The following is an 18,356-nucleotide window of genomic DNA, read 5'->3' on the forward strand; positions in this document are numbered from 1 at the left end:
GAAAAAGTGATAACGGCTCTTTGTCTTTAAACAGTAACGTTACAGCCATAAATTACGACTGATTAAAAGGTTGTGCAGCGGCCTCCTGGTCAGAAAACACTAGGTTTGCTTGCTGCTTATAAGCACGTGTTGGGTGTCCGGAGGCACAGGGTGTGGCAGACTGGCAGTTGCGCTGGAAAATACTTTGGTGTTGGATATCCCGGGAAAAGCTTGGACCCACAAACCAACACAAGTAGTTTACAACAGCTTGGACTTGGTCGGTATAAAACTATGTAATCATGTTTGATTAAAAACGAAAAACATGTCACCAGAACAATAAAAACTAGTGACAAAACGTTATCAGAACATCATGTTTAGAGATTGAACAGATGTATACAAGACATGAAGTACAAAACAAATTCAGCATTATCTCTAAAATCAAACATTTCAAATCTGGGCATACACTATGAACTGTATTGAAAAAGAGCTTGATTGGAACAATCAGTGTTAGTCAACTAAACTAAGTAGGCTACTACTAATCAGAGGTAATGACTAACCATTCAATCATGACAATATTACTTTGTGCGAGTTTAAGTCTGGGCCAAACAAACAAACAAAGTTGTCAAATTTGTGTTTTAATATGAAACAAGCAAACCGTTTTATTTGAAGTGTTTCAGACTTGTTACTAAGCCCATTATTTTCCAAGCTCGATCTGCTGAAAATGTTAAATTCAATGAATTGAACTTGTGATTAATAACAATCAAAGGTCATTGTTAACGGACATTTTCATATACATTATAAATGTAATCAATGTTTTAACAAAGACAATGTCTTATCCAGAAGAATCACTGCAAATGATCGCAGTCTAAGCTTCTGGTTTTGCAAAACAAAAACACAAAATAAATTTCATCACGATGATCAAAATTAGATTTAATAAACGTCTCTTAGAATTTGAAATTATTTTGATGCAAAAAACAGTCTTGTGTTCAAATCCCCGGTGAGAGCTGAAAGTTGCTGATGTAATGGGGATTATTTTGGATGGACTTATGGAGGGCGATGCAGGCAGAAGTGAAACCAGAGTCTCTAACAGCAGCACTCATTTCAGCAGACGGGCTCTACTGTGCAGTACCAGAAAGCGTACACCGAGCAACAGGTCATCCTTCACGGATCTTTGCAGCGAGGGCAGAATTTTCCTGACGAATAGCCTTATAGTCATCAAGGATCTTCTCTAGATTACTAACTGTCCTTTTGCCATTCTCAGTCTCGATCTATAAAAAAACAAAACAGACAAACCGGATGACGCAGCTGAAAGTGGCAATGACAATGTTAACGTATTTTTAGCATCACGCTAAAAAATAACCAGAGTTTCGTTATTTTCCCTATTTAAAACTTGACTCTTCTATAGTTACATCGTGTACTAAGAAAAGCTTGCAGATCGTCTTTCATCTTTTAACTCTCCGTTTGTTTTGTTGTTGTGGCTGGCAGCGGGAGTTACTTGGCGCTTCCGTGACGTCAAAGGTTTGGGGATATCAAGTTACGTTGCGCAAGTTACGTTGCGGAAGTTACGTTGCCACATAGGCCTACGTAATTTAACCTTATCAAAGAACGTAATTAAATGTAAAAATATATATTCCCAAATATTTAATATATATGCTACAGGGAATTAGACGCAACATATCAGTTTTTTAATTTTGTTTTTAATGACCCGCCCCAACCCGCCCTGCATTAAAGTTACAATTTCTTTACCCGCCCCAACCCGACCTACGGGTTACCCGCGGGTTACGAGACGACCCGCGCATCACTAGTTTGGGCGGAAGTTTGATACCGGGGCTCCGCCTCTGGCTCCATGGACGATTCTTTCTGCGCATGCCTTGGCTCCAAAATGACGTTTTTTTACTTAACATGGCAGCCACCATGGTCTGACATTTTTGGCTTCAATTCATTACAATGGAGGGATGCGACGTCGGGTGGTCCATCTTTTTTTACAGTCTATGCGATGTAACTACAGAAGAGTCAAGTTTTAAATAGGAAAAATACTGAAACTCTTTGGTTATTTTTTGCACGATGCTAATGGTCTAATCAGATTAAATGGATTGTGCTAAGCTATGCTTAAAGTGCTAGCGCCAGACTCGGAAATCAGCTGAATGGATTCCAAAACGGTAAGAATCAAATGTTTTACTCTAGGGGGGCTGGAAAATTAGCATATTTTCAAAAAAACTGGTTTGTCCCTTTAAGAAGGTGAAAAATTGTCTATTTCTCACCTGCTCTTCGAGATCTCTGATTTCTCTCATGATGGTCCCCGTGTCCTCAATAGTTTGAATCAGCTGAGTGCAGTTCTGAAAAAAATGTAGTTTAAATGATTAAAATGATATATTCATACAAGTGCAGTTTTTGCGTATATACAAAATAGTGGAAATCCTGTTAAAGTCACCAAGGGCATTAACTGAATTTTCATTTACGTAGTTCAAAGGATGAACAGATGGACAGAATTGCTTCTAATTGCCTTAGCATAAGGAGTACAAGACACTACTATTATGTGGCTTTGTTGTCGTCTGAATTGTTTAAGCAGGAACACAAGCTGTCTACCATTTGCAGTCCTTTGAACATTAGACAAGAACATGATTTCACGAATTGCAAGACTTCAATGTATATTGATTTGATCATTTTTAATATCCATCAAAAAGGTTGCAACATCAAGGTCTCTTTATACACATTTGTTTTAAATGCATACGTACCTCATGTAAGGCAGCCAAGTATTTGTAGGATTTGCGGACAGATTCATCTTTTTTGGCATCCTACAGTATGAAATGATTATTTATAACATTGAAAAACGTTCACTTCTGTGGTTAAAAACAAAGATCAATTTAAAAATTGGGAATGAAATAGCATTTGTTTAAAATAATTTTATTAAGTAAAATAAAAGTCCCCATGAAATCAAAACTGACAATTCGTATTTTTTAATGGAATATTGCAGTGTTTATTATAAACAATTTGTCCTTGTGGGTCATTTTTTATTCATGTGCCCTCATAAACTTTAATCAAAATAAAAAATGTATTTCCACCCTCTTGTGTCGATTCTTCTCTGATGACATCAGCTAGACGACTTGGGCGGATCATCCGTTAACCTCGCCCCCTCGAATTGTCAGTCTAATGCAAGTTTCATTTCTAAATGAAACGCCTACTTTTCTTTATCCAATCAATTGACAGAGGAAAACACAAGCCACGCCTGCTATTTTCCTCTGTGTGATATCCCGTTTCACTTGGAAATACATCACAACACGGACGCAAAGTTAACATCCTGTTCCCAGGGACTTTAAAGTAATTATATGGCGTTATAGCACTAAAGGCTATATATCTAAGACGCTAAAGAAAGGCGGTTGTGACACTGAGGTCACATTTTACTACTTCCATTGAAGCAAAAAAGAAGCTCTTTCAATATTACATCAATTGTAATCAAATTGTATTTGATTACAGAAATGCTCAAGAAAGCTTTTCACAGACCTTAAACACAAGCTCATCTGTGACAGCAAATGTTCGGTCCAGTTTTCCAGTCAGGCCATTGATCTCTTTCTGCAACTCCTTAGTGTCTGACAAAATCTGTAGGGGGTCAGATTAATGGGGTCAAAGGTCAAAAGGCTTCCGAGGACTTGCAAACTTCAAACGTAAGGCTAACGTCTGTGGACACAGGTCATGAACCTAGATGGAGTACATTTATTGAGAACTAGATAAAGGATGAACTCAAACAAAGACCTTAGTGATTTCTTCCTTTTGTTTCTTTATGTTGCCTACGATCTCCAAGATCCTCATGGTGTATGCTGAGCGAGCCACATCTTTAGACAGTGTTTCATACTCAGTCAGCTGTGGGAAAACATTGAGAGGGGAACAGACAAACACACTTACTTTTAAAACGACAAACAATAAATGAAACAATCAGAAGGTTGTCAACACATACTGTATATATAAGGGATTAAAAGTGTTCTTGCATGACAAAGACGTGACAAATAAAAGATAAATACCAGCTGCTTGTAGAGACTCTCCTTCTTTTTGGCTTCCTCGGCAGACTGTCGGATTTTTTCATGAAGATCTTTAATCTCTGTCAGCTTCCTAGAGGACTCAGACTAAAAGAAAGTTTACATGAGTAAGATGAATTATTTCATGAATATGCATACTTTTAATTATATTATAAATGCAGTTGTGCTTTTATAGTTTTCACTGACAGCTTTCTAATGGACTCAAACTTGAGAGAAAGTTTACATAAATGGTGTGACTTTATGAACATGCCAACCCAGTCATGTTATAAATGCAGTTTTGCTTTTGTAGTAATTTTATAAGGGGTGATAGAATGGAAACTTTCCATTTACACCAATTTTTCTGAAATAAAAAAGTTTGATTTACTTAATAAACATAGGCACAGACACAGTTACTCGTTTAAAGGAGCCACTAAAGAACACCCGCTATGTAAATAAATAAAAAATAAAATAAAAAACCTGCTCATTTAATTCTAAAAATCAAAGAGAATATGAATAAATATCATAGAAACATATGACTACTGTTGTGCAAGCAACCATGAGTGGATCTTAGGACAAAGTAATAAAAAAAATCAAAAGACACCCTTTAAAAGCTTATTTATTTTTTAAATAAAAAAATAATTTTGAACTGGTAACACTTGAAAGTAAGGTTGTATTTTGCTAACTGAATTAACTAACATGAATTAACAATGAACAAAATTGTACGGTATTTTTTAAAAATCTTATTTAATGTTAATTTTAGCATTTACTAATATATATTTGATATCAAAAGTTGTGGTTGTCATTAGTTAAATGTACAAGTGAGATAAAGTAACATGAATAATTGTTTTGGCATAAACTAACATTAAAGTTGCCGTAAAAATAAAAAACTGTCATTTGTTTTGGAATATTGTGTTTTTTTTACAAATGCGCTTCATTATTTTTATCTTCATAATCTTTAATCAGAAACACAAATCTCCTCCCCTTCTCAAAACGATCTCTCATTACTTCCAGTCATATGGTATGGCAGGTGGGCAGGGTCCGGGAGAAAATAGCAGCAATTAGCAACATGACCCAACTTCAAACGATCCAATCGGATCTCGATGGACAAATTCAAATCAAGACCTGCCTTATTTCATTTCAAAAGCCGTTTCACTCGAATATACGTCACCACGGGGAAAATAAGCCAATCGCTGGCGAGCTGTTTCATGGCGACTTTAACAAAGATAAATAAGTACTGAAAACTTATATTACTCAGTGTTATGTGAGTTAATGCATTTACTACGGCTGGCAGACAATTGATCGCATACAAAATATTATATATACAGCACGTTACAAATAAAAAAATATTTTATTTATTTTACATTGTTTTTATTGAGGGGGGGGGGTGATCTGTCCATGCATGTACATTTTAATACTTTTAATCCATTACATCAGTATAAATTTGGTTAAAGAGCATTCTGCATAATAATTTGTTACACCATATTTTTCAAAGTGTTAAAGTATCTTTTGACATTTTTATTTTATTTAAATAGAGTAACATCTACACTGTCATATGACTGTTGAGGGTAAAATAAAATTTGTAAACTTACTATAAACAAAAATGGCATGTGCATAATAATTAGGAATGCGGTGTAAATAAAACAAAAGTATAAAAATCTAATTTAATTATATATCAAATTTATACACATATGTATATATATATATATATATATATATATATATATATATATATATATATATATATATATATATATATATATATATATATATATATATATATATATATATATATATATACACACACACACACACACACACACACTTTTATTTTGTATGCAATTAATCATTTAACAGCCCTAGTATTTATTCAGTAATGTTGTTGACATTAAGAAATGTTACCTTTTCAACTAATTATTTTGCAACAAAAAAAGCAAAACCAATAAAGGTGTGGTGTGTAATGTAACATGAATGAAATTATTAAAATATGATCTTAAAGGGGCCAAGGCATGAAAATCTGAGTTTTTCCATGTTTAAGTGCTATAATTGGGTTCCCAGTGCTTCTATCAACCTAGAAAATGTGAAAAAGAACAACCCAGTAACTTAGTGTTAGTAAACCATTTTCTGCAAGCACGTGAAAAATACGTCATTGAAATTTGGCTCTCCTTATAATGTCATAAGGAGATCTTATTATAATAATACCGCCCTTTAATCTGCACTATCCAACCACAGCACAGCCATTAGTGCAGAGAGAAAGAGAAAATAATTTACAGCACAATTGAGTTTCAATTGCAACAAACCATCATCACTGCAATCTGTGTTTGCATTTCATCAGCTCATTTGCATTTTAAAGGACACACCCGAAACGCCACATTTTTGCTCACACATACTCTGGGGAGACCAAAGATTAGTTTTACATCTTAAAAATGTCTTGTGACATGGCCCCTTTAAGATCTTTTTGATGTAAACAGTGATCGTCATGGGACTGACATTAGCGGTTGCTTACAGGGCTGTATAAGGCATGAGTGTAACACACACTGTACCTCTCTGTTGCTGCACAGCTCCTTCAGTCTGCGGTGCTCATCTATCAAAGGAACTCTGTGTTTCTCCCATTGAGAAGCCAAATGAACCACACGCTTCGAGCTGGCCTCAACCAGACTCTACAATATAAACACACAATGCACAAAAACATAAACATGTTATTAGACACAATCACAGGTTTGTGCTTACATTCTGCTTTATTTTCAGATCTTTGCATTTAGTTCTCTTTGACCCATCCCAATATTTTCTAACACAATCACTTAAAATGTCTTACGAAATCACTTGCCTTATGTCAAGACTACAGTACATGTTTTCTTTTCAAGGTCTGTGTGGGATTAACAGGTGCAGTGGGGAGGGGAGTGGGTGAGACAGGTGTGCATAACTTGCTTGTGTACCTGTAATTTGAGCATGTTGTTTTCAGCATCAGGTAGGAGGTCAACGGTCTGTCTCTTCACCTTGACCAAGTTCTCCTTCTCTGCATTACTCACCTCCCTTTGATTCAGCTCATCTGACACCTAAAGTCATAAACACACAAAAAATGGAACATAACAAAGATTTAAAAATAAAGACAAATGTTACAAAGATTTAAAAATGAATTTAAGGAACTGATGCATTTAGTGCCTGACTCACTGAGGAAGCTAAGGGTTGAAATCTTTCACAATGTTACATTAGTGATCCGATTGGTCAATACCTGCTGGATGGACACAGTAAGCTGTTTAATGTCCCCGCCCACTTCTTCCATTTGGACTGACAGTTGCTGCATCTGTTGCTGTAAAGCAGAAACTTCTGCTTCCTGTAGGGCCTTCAGGTCCTCCTCCGATTGGTGAGAGCTGGGAAGTACACTTGCTGCTGCTGCCATCTGCTGGGCTGCTTTTTCAGGTTCCTAAAAATAATGAACACCATTTCATACTTAATCATTTTATTTTGCAGCTCAAGAGCCAAAACAGCACATATGACGAGGCAGATGCACTGTTACAGATTACCTTCAATAGAAAATATTTTTTTGTGGATGTTATTCTATTAATTTTTCCACAAAAAAATATTTTTTGTGGATGTTATTCTACTTAAATTAAATAAAAATGTCAAAATATACTTTAATACTTGCAAAATATGCTGTTCCAAATTATTATGCAGAATGCTCTTTATATATATAAAAATAAATAAAGATATTAATCAGCATTTCATCAGTTTAAATGACATCAGTGCTATGCGTATAGAGAACACAGTTTAAAAATGACCATATATAATAAAGAAATGCAAACAGTCACCTGTGTAAATGTGAACTTTTCTGTATGGGTGAAGCGCGTGCCCTTGGTGAGCACATCACCCCCAGTGGAGGCACCAGCGAATGACTGCAGCAGTTCAGTGAGGTCAGAGGTCGAGCGTGTTGTTCCTTGCGTGTCATGACGAGGCTGAGCTGCCGCTCTCAGTTGCTCCTCAATGCGCTTCTGCAGTCTGGCTTTCTTCCTGGCTCGGTAATCCTGTAGATGGAAGACAACACGAGGGAATGAATGAGACCTCTTATAAAACCTATGGACGGTTTGGTGAAAGCTGAATTGAGTGATTGTCCGTATTTTAAAATGTAATCATCTGACTAACACTTATGACTGACAGGGCACATGTAGGTCATCTTACTCGCACATGGTCTCTCTCTTCGTGGTGAAACAAAGCTGTTCTACACATAAGTAGTAGTATAAGAGATAGAAATCTGAAAGACCTTTGAGATGACTGGAAAGAATGTGATAACTGTGGTATAAGAAGAATAATTGCGCCTGAACAGCCACTTGGTGATGCTTGGTGTGTCTTAAAGAGCCACACAGATCCAAAATGACCTGTATTGCAGCGTGTCATGGAGCTGTCGATCAATGTAAACAATGTGGAAAGTAGTTGAACCAAAAAGTGCACGATTAATAAAGTTATTGGCTTCTAAAGTAGGGAGTCGACTCTGAATCGCTGAAACGAGTCTTCATATGGATTGAATCTCCTGCCTGACTTTATCCACGTAATACCAACACTTTGCATAATAATCTCCGCCTACAGCCTTGCCTGCGGGAGAAACGAAAACTATGACGTGCCCACAGCTAGTTAGTGTTTTCAGTTTGTGTTGTTTTCACTACCACAGGATGAAGATATGAAGAATCAGTGGTTAAAATTACATTTTCAAGGAGTGATATACTAAACGTTTGGCTGTGAAGAATCAGTGGTTAAAATTACTTTTTCAAGGAGGGATTTTCTAGACGTTTGGCAATGAAAGATGGTTCAGTACCCACTTTATTTTGGAACAACATGTGTCTCCTAACCACAACCTGTAAGTATGATTATAGCTACATACTTGCTTAAATAAGTTTAAAAATGTTAATGTCTGTCGTCGTTTTAATAACCTGGACTAATAATAAATGATGTGTGTTGATGTTGTTTTTTAAACTCTTGAACTAGCTGTGTCCCAATTCAAGGGCTGCAATCTTATAAGCATGCGACCTTAAAAGGTGAGCACTCAGTCTTTCAAGGTGGAAGCCTCAGAAGTTCGCCAAGAGAACTGAAATGAGACGTTTTTACCTTCGGAGGACCCATAATTGGCGTCACCTGCTGCACTCGCCTGTCAGCAGGACACAGCTGAGATGTTTCTGACTTATTAAAATACATATGAAATCAGAAAAATATTAATTTATTTTAGAAAATATGACACGTTGATGTAGATTAAACTATTCACCAGTATATCAAATTAATTAATCTTAAAAATATACTCAACATAAAAAGAATAATATTAACACAAAACATAACTTATAATACTAAAACAGTGACAAGAAAAAAAGTTTTCTGATAAATACACTTTTATTTAATAAAGGTTTTAATTGTTTATTTTAGATGATCCAGCCATTATATGCAGCCGTTGCAGACGCGCAATGACTCTTGGGATATCCTCGGCTGTTAAGGGTCCATTTGTTCTATCCTTAAAAGCGCGGAGAAATGAGGACGCATTTTGAGGCTTCATTCTAAGCATCCTTTGAATTGGGACGGCCTTACCAGCCTCAAGTCGCGCTGCTGTAACGGTTTTGCTATGACCCGGTTAGCTTACATAAATGCTTAAATGAGTGTAAAATGTTAGTTTCTGTCATCGTTTTTATTGCTTGGATTAATGATGAATGATGTGTATCGATAATGTATTCTCAGTAAATCATGTTAGCACTCGGTCAATACATGTTGCACTATTGTTGGTCTGTGCCACTGATCTGTGGTCTGTGCGGAGACTGTGTCAGTTGACCAATCAGAGCAGAGTGGGCTACTGAAAGGTGGGTTTTAGGCAGACTGAGTCGTTGAACGGCTTCACACGAATCGTTTGGGGATCTCTGAGAAATGGGATAATTTTAAATTTATATTTTGAGAAAATTACAGTGTTTTTTGACCTTGAAGCATTTAAACCTGTTGTCCGGGACTTATAAACAGTGATAGGATGCTTAAATTTGGCATCTTACTGGCTCTTTAATCTTTTCTCATCACTGATGGTCCATTACCAGTTATTATTTATTTAGCTGAATAAATCGTGTATTTAATAGTGTAGTTATTTCAGTTCTGAAAGTCGTCAGTTCTGAAAACATGAAACCGTAAATAGGAATAGAAAAACAAACACAGATACAGTCCGCCTTGTGATTTACAAATAGGTGCTGGACCCTTCAAAAATGTCTTGAGGTCAGACAATAGGGCAGTGTTGAGCTGGAGGGCAGGTGAGGTGAGAATGTGGAACCGAGATGTGAGAGGTCAGCAGCACAGTCACAAGACACATACATGCCGAAAATCGCACTAATGTGAAAGACATCTCTGTGTTCGACCTCACGTTGAAGCATGCCTTCACCACAAAGACGCCATCAAGAAAGCAGGATGGCACCAAAAATATTTACATTCCAGTGTTATTCTTACTACCAGCTCAGAGAACCCACAGCTAATAGTGGAGATGCAAACTGGGATCCCAAATAAGAGCATCAGTTGCATGAGAAATGAAAAGGCTATTTATTTAATGTCTCAATTTACAAACTAGCTATAAAAGATTTAGGATCATTTAAGGGAAATGTTTGTTACTTCCATATTGTGAGATACTTCTATGTGAATGCACTTGACGGCATCCACTGACTTCCATAAGAACTCAAACAGGTTTAGAACAACATGAGGGAGAGTAAATGATGATGATTTTTATTTATGGTTGAACTATCGCTTAAAGATTAAGAGACAAATCACGTGCATAAGGTTAGGACCACGATTCAGCAAAGAAAAGGATTTTGGTTTCATGTTAATCAAGTTTGAGATGGTAAATAAAATAACCTCAGGAGTCAGTCTCGACAGGAGGCCTTGGCTGTTCCATTCACTCTCCCACTCCTGTGCGGCACTAAGCTCCGAGATGTGGTTCTCCAGGATGGAAGCTGGCACTGAGGCATGCTGGGAAGGCTGGGAGGTCACAGGCAGCAAATAATTCTTCCAGTACTCTTGCACCTCTGAGAGAATTCATGAAGAAACATCAAAGACACATGCTCATGTTTGCCGACTGAATCATCGGAGCTAAAATAGGTTTCTGTAAAATTCCTCAGTGAGCCAGTCACACTTCAGGGGCAGGTGGGAACTACCTCAAAACCTACAATGTATCAGGCAAATCACACTGTACCTAAAGGAGCTTTCTTGTTTTCGGTTAATGTAAATGAACATACCTTTCGGCTGTTTCCTGGAAGAGACTTTGACTGAGTATGGGAGACTCAACCGGTGGGCGTGAAAATGGTGAGACGGTCCGGAACTCTGAAATCAAATTCACACACGTTTGCCAGTTAGTTTGGTAGAATGGCAGAATGTTCAATAACCTTTGCAACTGCTTATGTATTGATTGACATACAGTACATTATTATTTAAATATTTCTCATGTTACCAGCAAAATGTGAAATATATTAGTGTAATGTGTAAAGCACGGATAAACATTAAAGGAATGTTTCAGTTTCTTTGCTCTCTAGCACTATTGATAACATCTTTGTCAAGCCATAGATTACCACAGAAAAAAATTAAACATGTAAACACAAATACTAACTGTGTTTAAAGGAGGTACTTACTATGGAATACCACATTCAGATACATTTTTGCATTTAACAACATGCACTGATTCTTAATTTCACACAATTGAAATGCATATTATAGTCCAATTTTTGTCATAAAAAAAATGCGTGCATACTGTATGCACACCGCTAGATTTTTGAAACATGGACGCATATGTCGCAAATGCGCATACAGGAGTATTTATGTCTTTCTTTGTTTAGTATAGAAGAAGTTCCAAAAACATTCCAGGATTTTTCTCAATTTAATAGACTAAAATTGCAGTTTCAACTCCACTTTATACAAAAATCCCGATAATTTACTCACCCCTATGTAATCCAAGATGTTTATGTCTTTCTTTGTTCCATCAATAAGAAATTAAGTTTTTTGAGGAAAACATTCCAAGATTTTTCTCAATTTAATAGACTTTATTGGACTCCAGCAGTTTAGTTAGTCCATTTTCTTAAAAGAAAAATCCAGATAATTTACTCACCACCATGTCATCCATAATGTTGATGTCTTTCTTTGGTCAGTCGAGAAGAAATTATGTTTTTTGAGGAAAACATTGCAGGATTTTTCTAATTTTAATGGACTTTAATAGAGCCCAACATTTAATACTTAACTCAACACTTAACAGTTTTTTTCAACAGAGTTTCAAAGGACTATAAACAATCCCAAACGAGGCATAAGGGTCTTATCTAGCAAAACGATCGTCATTTATGATTTTTGACAAGAAAAATAACAAATATACACTTTTAAAGCACAACTTCTCGTCATGTAGATCCGGTCGTGATGCGCCAGCTGACCCCACGCAATACGTCACGATGTCAAGAGGTCACAGAGGACCGTTCCGACGTTGTTGTATGTCAACTGATACCAATTAATGTCTTTGTGGCAGTTTATTGTTTAAAATGGTCTGCAAATGTGCGTTTTCTATATGTAACACGTGACCTCCCTACGTCACTACGCATTTACGTTAGGTTGCGCTGGACCAGACCTAGACGAAAAGTTGTGGTTTAAAAGTACATATTTGTTATTTTTCTTGACCCACGCGATACACGTCTGGATCCGAACCTTACTTCTAGTTTCGTTTTTTTAATGGTCTGTCTAGTTGCTAAACTGATCTCTTGAACCAATGCCTCGTCGAAAATAACAAATGTTTTGATTTCCTAGGTAATCTATGTGTTGTTTTTTTGCTTGTAACTACGTTTAAAGAACTTTGTTGTTATTTATTCTTAGCAGAGTTTACCGGAAGTTACGTGCGGACCGTGACAGCCGCTTGTTTATGTTGTTTCTGCTGAAACGGTCTATACAGTGTATTTAAGCCATATGTCAAAATGATAGCTTATCTCCTAATTAAATATTAATTGATAACTCTTATGACTTGGCAAATGGTTTGTTAATTTACAGCAGGTAGTTTTACCACAATCTTTTAATTGAAATATTACTTAAAACAAAACACATTTTTGACTGGGTAAAAAAAGGGTAGAAACGTTATCCTCTTCATGTTAATCTTAGTGTGACAAACTTAAACTAACATAGACGCTTACAGTCTCTAAATCACAAGCACGAGAATTTCCTAGAAAAGTTGGAAATGCCTTGAGGCATTTCAGATTGAGGCGTGTTAGGTCTCTGGATCATCAATCTCTTCAGAATTGAGAACGAACTTTGTAACTATGCAGATCTTATACATGCACAAACAGCTAAATTACGCACTATATAAAAAAAGAAAACATGGCATTTTTTGACCCTCTTAAACGTATACTGATTGTGATCGAATGAAAGGTGTCTGAGAGATCATTATCAAGTGTCGTGATCAGCACTGCTGGTGTTGTTGCTTGTGGTGCTGTAAGAACTGACAGGTGGATGACATCAAAGTACCACGAGGGCATTTCGAAAGCAGTCTCCTCTGTATGATTTCTCGAATCGCTCTTGCTGGGTTTTGATGTTATCTGCCGCTTGGTTCTTGTGATGCCGCATGAAGTCGAACAAGCCTGTTGTATCAGTCACTGGTTAGATCAGCGTAGCAGTCAAAAAACGGGATGCGAGACATCCCGTATGGGACCAAAAAATTAGGCTCAAAATACAAGACATCCCGGCTAATACACACTTGCGGACCATTCAAAACAATAAACTGACACAAAGACATTAATTAGTATCATTCCACATACAACAACATTGGAACGGTCCCCTTTCTCCACACTTGTAAACACTGGGGCGGTATTTTCACATACATCATGGGTGACCTTTCAAAGTGATTACGTAATACGTAAGGTCACACTGGCGCGTCACATGGCTAGTGCAAGATGAGAAGTTGTGGTTTAAAGGAAAACCGTTTTTTAACATTTTACTATGTTCTTACCTCAACTTAGCCATATGTATTTATTCGTCTGTGAGGGTTGTCATAATCATCGCACAACCACAACTCGGGCACAGAGGGGGAGTAGTCAGGAGTGATGATGTGCGGAGGTCGAAGTGCTGAAAACTAAGTGCTCTGCCGCCATACAATATAGTTCTAATTTTTTATCCGCCAAAACAAATTGCCACGTTTTATTTTGTGCCACCATACTTACTCGTGTAACTACTTATGTAACAGTCTTTAAATAGGGAAAACATGAAAGTGTTCGGTGGCTTCTAAATTCATACCTGTTTGGATTAGGGATGACGAAAACTAAACATTTTCTTGATTGACCAACAGACAAAACAACTCTTTTGTATAATTAATATTATTTTTAATAGCCTGTAGCGTTTACTTTTCACAAACCCTATGAGCGCGAACCCAAACGCCATGACCTCCGCCAGAACCCAAACGATGTGACCTTGCGCCAAATGTTTTTTATTGGTTTATAAGTAGTACAAACAAGCGAGTTATGAAAAATTGAGTGTGAGAGATTTGTTCACTTCTTCACTTCACATAAAAAGATCCTGGAAATTGGAATAAGATGACTAACTGTAGTAGCGTTTAGTCCACTTTTTATAATAGCCAAATTTAGAGATCTTTTTTTAACCGACAAATTTGACCGGTTAACATTGATACGGTCAACCATCGGTCAAACGGTCATCGGTAAACATCCCTAATTTGGATCCTAATTAATGAATGGGGCTAGGCTAAATGCTAACACATTCACAACACGCTGTACAAAGATTAAGTGCATGCATTAAAAAAAGATAGGTATGTATTCATTTGTCTAACTTGAGGTAAGAACACAGTAAAATATTAAAAAACAATGGTGTTTTCCTTTAAAAGTACATAATTTTTTTTAAAATGACGAACGTTTCGCTAGATAAGACCCTTAAGCCTCGGTTGTAGGGGTGTAACGGGTACGCAAAAATCACGGTTTGGTGCGTACCTTGGTTTTGAAGCCACTGTTCGTTCATTTTCGGTACAGCAAGGGGAAAAATGCATACATTAAACTGCAGGTTGTTTATTACTATAAACTTTTTTAACAATTTGTTTACACTTTTTTATTAATCACATTAATATAATAAATCTAATCCTAATCTTTGCTTGTGTTGCCAATGTAAGCTGTGACTCAAACTAACAAACCCCTCCGCAGCTGAGTAAGCCCAGGTTACACCTCTTCTCTGTCCCGACTAACTGATCGCATTGTGACAATGATATGATTGACGTGATGTGCAGATGAAAAATCTGATCACGCATTCCTTATTCTCGCTGTCACAGAAAGCGCGACTCATGACTGCGTAGCAACGAAAGACGCGCAACCTCTCATGCACTTTTGAAAGAACAAAACAGCGCATTAACACGCGTTTAACACGCACATTTAGACATGCAAACGTTTACATCAATAATCAAATGAATATACAACTAAGTAAATAAAAATCTTTCTGCGGGCCGAATTATGTTATATGTTTGACAGAAGACTTGCGCTGAACGCAGAGACTTTCGCCACTTAATACGTGTGGAAACACAAAACTTGACCTTTGTTCCGCACACAAAAGATTGCATTCGGCGCACATGTGCACCGTGCCGAAAGCCCTGTACCAAAACGGTCCGGTACGAATACACGTATCATTACACCCCTACTCGGTTATATATATATAATATTGAAGTATTTTTGGATATACGAAATTTACTTTCTGGTGCAATGCCTTGACTTTACAAGTACAAGCAGGAAGTCAAAATGACTTTCTGTGGTAGCTGACAGCATGCCACAGATGTTGACGAAAGAGGTTAAGTTGTATTTAACCTGGAATTTATTTAACTACGGTGACAAAACCACATCAAATATAATATTTGTAAAGTTACCAGACCAAATCTTTACCAAACCTACGTGTCTAAGCCCTGATTCTAAAGCATGGGCATGTAGTAGTACCTGTGTTTTACGGTGAATGGGGAGTCTACAGGACGGAGGGAGCCAAGGCACTGACAACTGAGCTTTAATTTGAGCAGCAATCGCTCTCTGCAACATTGCAGATTTTCCTATGAGAGGAGAGGAGTCATGATCAATCAATAAATCTTAACAATTAAAGATCCGACATTTGTGATCACAAACAATTCTGAATAAAGTCAAAAAACATGTAGTGTGTGTCAAGCCAGGTCCAGCCAAACTTAAATTAAAACCACTGTTTCCAAATCCAGCACAACACCTGATCTAACAAACTATTAAGGACAGCTGACTTTGGATGCTTTCCAGAACAATCATGATCATTTTATACAGACAAGAGTGAAAATCCTGTTGTTTTATTAGGTAAGCTGGTGGTCACAGTCAGCATTGTAATTGCTTACATCGCAGACTAACTATTTCAAATTACTCTTTGATCCCAGCATGGAGAACCAACAACAGCATTTCACTACTAAACTAGCAATGGCATAAATTACTATAACTATTGTATTCTAGTGTGGCAGATTTTGAAGACTTTAGAGGTGCCATAAATGCCGCTCCGAAAGGCATATTAAAGTGAAAACAATCATGGCCAGCATATTTAAGGATTGTTTCAAACTTAAATGCTCAAAACTGGCCACTTCAAATGAGAGATTTTTAATTACAAGTGATAGACACTATGCTCCAATGATTCTTGCAAAAAAAATATTTGTGGGGCAATGGTTCCTCTGTAATTAGCTTGCCAAAATGATGCAAAAGTGCAAACAGGAACAGCTGTTTGATGCACCCTTCATCCCTTCTAAGCTCTCATTCAGGACTCTGGAGGGTAAACCTTTCAAAGTATTTTGGCATAGGAAAGAGTCCTTCAGAATGGAACACATGAGTATGTCACATCTAAATAAACACCAGGCAATTACGGCAAACCACTAAACTTAATTAGGATGTGAAGGCAAGATTATTAATGAAGGTGTACAGGCAGTTATCCAAATATACTTTTTTCATTCCTGTATGCCGGGGTGTGTTACTTAAAGGCAGGTGATCTATATTTATTCTTTTTATATACCTGTGGGCTGGTGATTGTATTAACATGTGTTAAATACCTATCAGTCTCATATTAGGGCACAATCCCAAACCACCATTTTAACTGACCTAATTCACCTGATCAACTAGCTTTTACACAGTATCAAACTTAACGCAAATAGTCAAAAGTACCTGCAGGTTGGTCCGAAGCTTCTGCGCTTTCTCTGGGCAGCTTCTCCACCAAAAACATGAACAGAGAGCGGATCTCTGGTTCATTACTGTAGAGAAAAGTCTGGTAGCCGATCTCTCCTTTAAAGCCCACATCCTAAACATACAAATAATCCAAAATTACAAGTCGCACCAACACACTCCATACACCAAAGTCACTATAACAGCTACAAGACTAAAATGTTTAACTTCTGCAATATCATCTGACTAAGTTTAGCCGGTAGTGAGGAGTCAAGTTAACTCAAGCACACAGCACTGTGACTCTCACCTGACAAGCTTGTGCAAGACTCATGCCCAGTCTAAAGCGAGCGGACATTCCTGGGGGCAGCAAGTGAGATAAGCCATTGCCCAGGACAGGGTCGATCACACGTAGGCATCTAACCACTGCCTCCACAATCATCTCACTGGTGAACTGCTTCACACTATGGACATCCTCATCAATGTCTCTGTAAGACAAAATAAATAGATATCCACATCATGTGTACATATTGTGTATGAAAATACAGTGATGACCCCAATAGACATAAATGGTTGCATATGCATGAGGAAATACAGAAGTGGTGACATACTCCATGGGTACCATTGCAAAGTGCAACTTTGTGCTACATTCAAACTCTATGTATACAATGCAAATAAATATGACACTCTCTTGATCCAAAACTGGTTATTGGTACATATCATGGAAAACTATGTCGAGCTAAATATATTAAACTTTCAAGATGCAAAGCACTCCAAAACAGAACTGCTAAGACCTGTTAGATCTTGAATACTTACGTGCCAGCTTGTCGTAAAGAGTGAATTAAAATCCTATCGACTTCTTCCATCACTGAAAACGTTATTAGTTGCTCAACTGTATGCTGTAACAATATAAACCCCAACCGTGGCAAATCAATATCATAAGGTTTCAGCTAACCCTCAGCATCGCCTCCCACATCGCCTGAGCAGGGCTGCTAAAGCGGAGGACCTTTCAGTTGCCATAGTGACATTTCAAAACGCTTCCTCAAACGAACTGCAAACGGCTACCACATTCTACAAAAGAATTAACGTGTCAAAATAACAGCATTTTTCTGCTAGTCTCTTCAAAATCTCCTTTTGCTGGAGCGGAAGTCATAACCAAGGAGTGCCCGACGGAGTGTACAATGGGACATGAAGTTTTAGGAAGCCGACAAGCCTG

The 18,356-nt window shown here is 37.3% G+C and overlaps 1 protein-coding gene across 1 annotated transcript; it reads right to left on the bottom strand.

Moving 5' to 3' along the window:
• Nucleotides 1-331: 331 nt before the first annotated feature.
• ccdc22 (CCC complex scaffolding subunit CCDC22) lies at nucleotides 332-18,351 on the bottom strand. The gene is made up of 16 exons (XM_055169253.2): nucleotides 17,957-18,351; nucleotides 17,451-17,628; nucleotides 17,147-17,279; nucleotides 15,926-16,032; nucleotides 11,222-11,306; nucleotides 10,842-11,011; nucleotides 7,796-8,008; nucleotides 7,219-7,410; nucleotides 6,923-7,042; nucleotides 6,530-6,646; nucleotides 3,996-4,097; nucleotides 3,730-3,837; nucleotides 3,481-3,576; nucleotides 2,715-2,774; nucleotides 2,241-2,315; nucleotides 332-1,247 (listed from the first exon to the last, which is right to left on the bottom strand). Exons 1-16 carry the CDS (start codon nucleotides 18,004-18,006, stop codon nucleotides 1,134-1,136), a joined length of 1,920 nt encoding a protein of 639 aa, XP_055025228.1. The 5' UTR covers nucleotides 18,007-18,351; the 3' UTR covers nucleotides 332-1,133.
• Nucleotides 18,352-18,356: the final 5 nt, after the last annotated feature.

This window comes from Misgurnus anguillicaudatus, chromosome 5 (genome assembly GCF_027580225.2).
Source record: "Misgurnus anguillicaudatus chromosome 5, ASM2758022v2, whole genome shotgun sequence".
Taxonomy (NCBI): Eukaryota; Metazoa; Chordata; class Actinopteri; order Cypriniformes; family Cobitidae; genus Misgurnus; species Misgurnus anguillicaudatus.

Coding starts and splice junctions, on each gene's coding strand:
- ccdc22 (XM_055169253.2), bottom strand. CDS start 18,006: ATGGAAGAAGTCGATAGGATTTTAATTCACTCTTTACGACAAGCTGGC. Junction 17,280..17,450: donor GTCTTGCACAAGCTTGTCAG/GTGAGAGTCACA, acceptor TTGTATGTTTAG/GATGTGGGCTTTAAAGGAGA. Junction 2,775..3,480: donor CAGATGAGCTTGTGTTTAAG/GTCTGTGAAAAG, acceptor TTCATACTGTAG/GATGCCAAAAAAGATGAATC.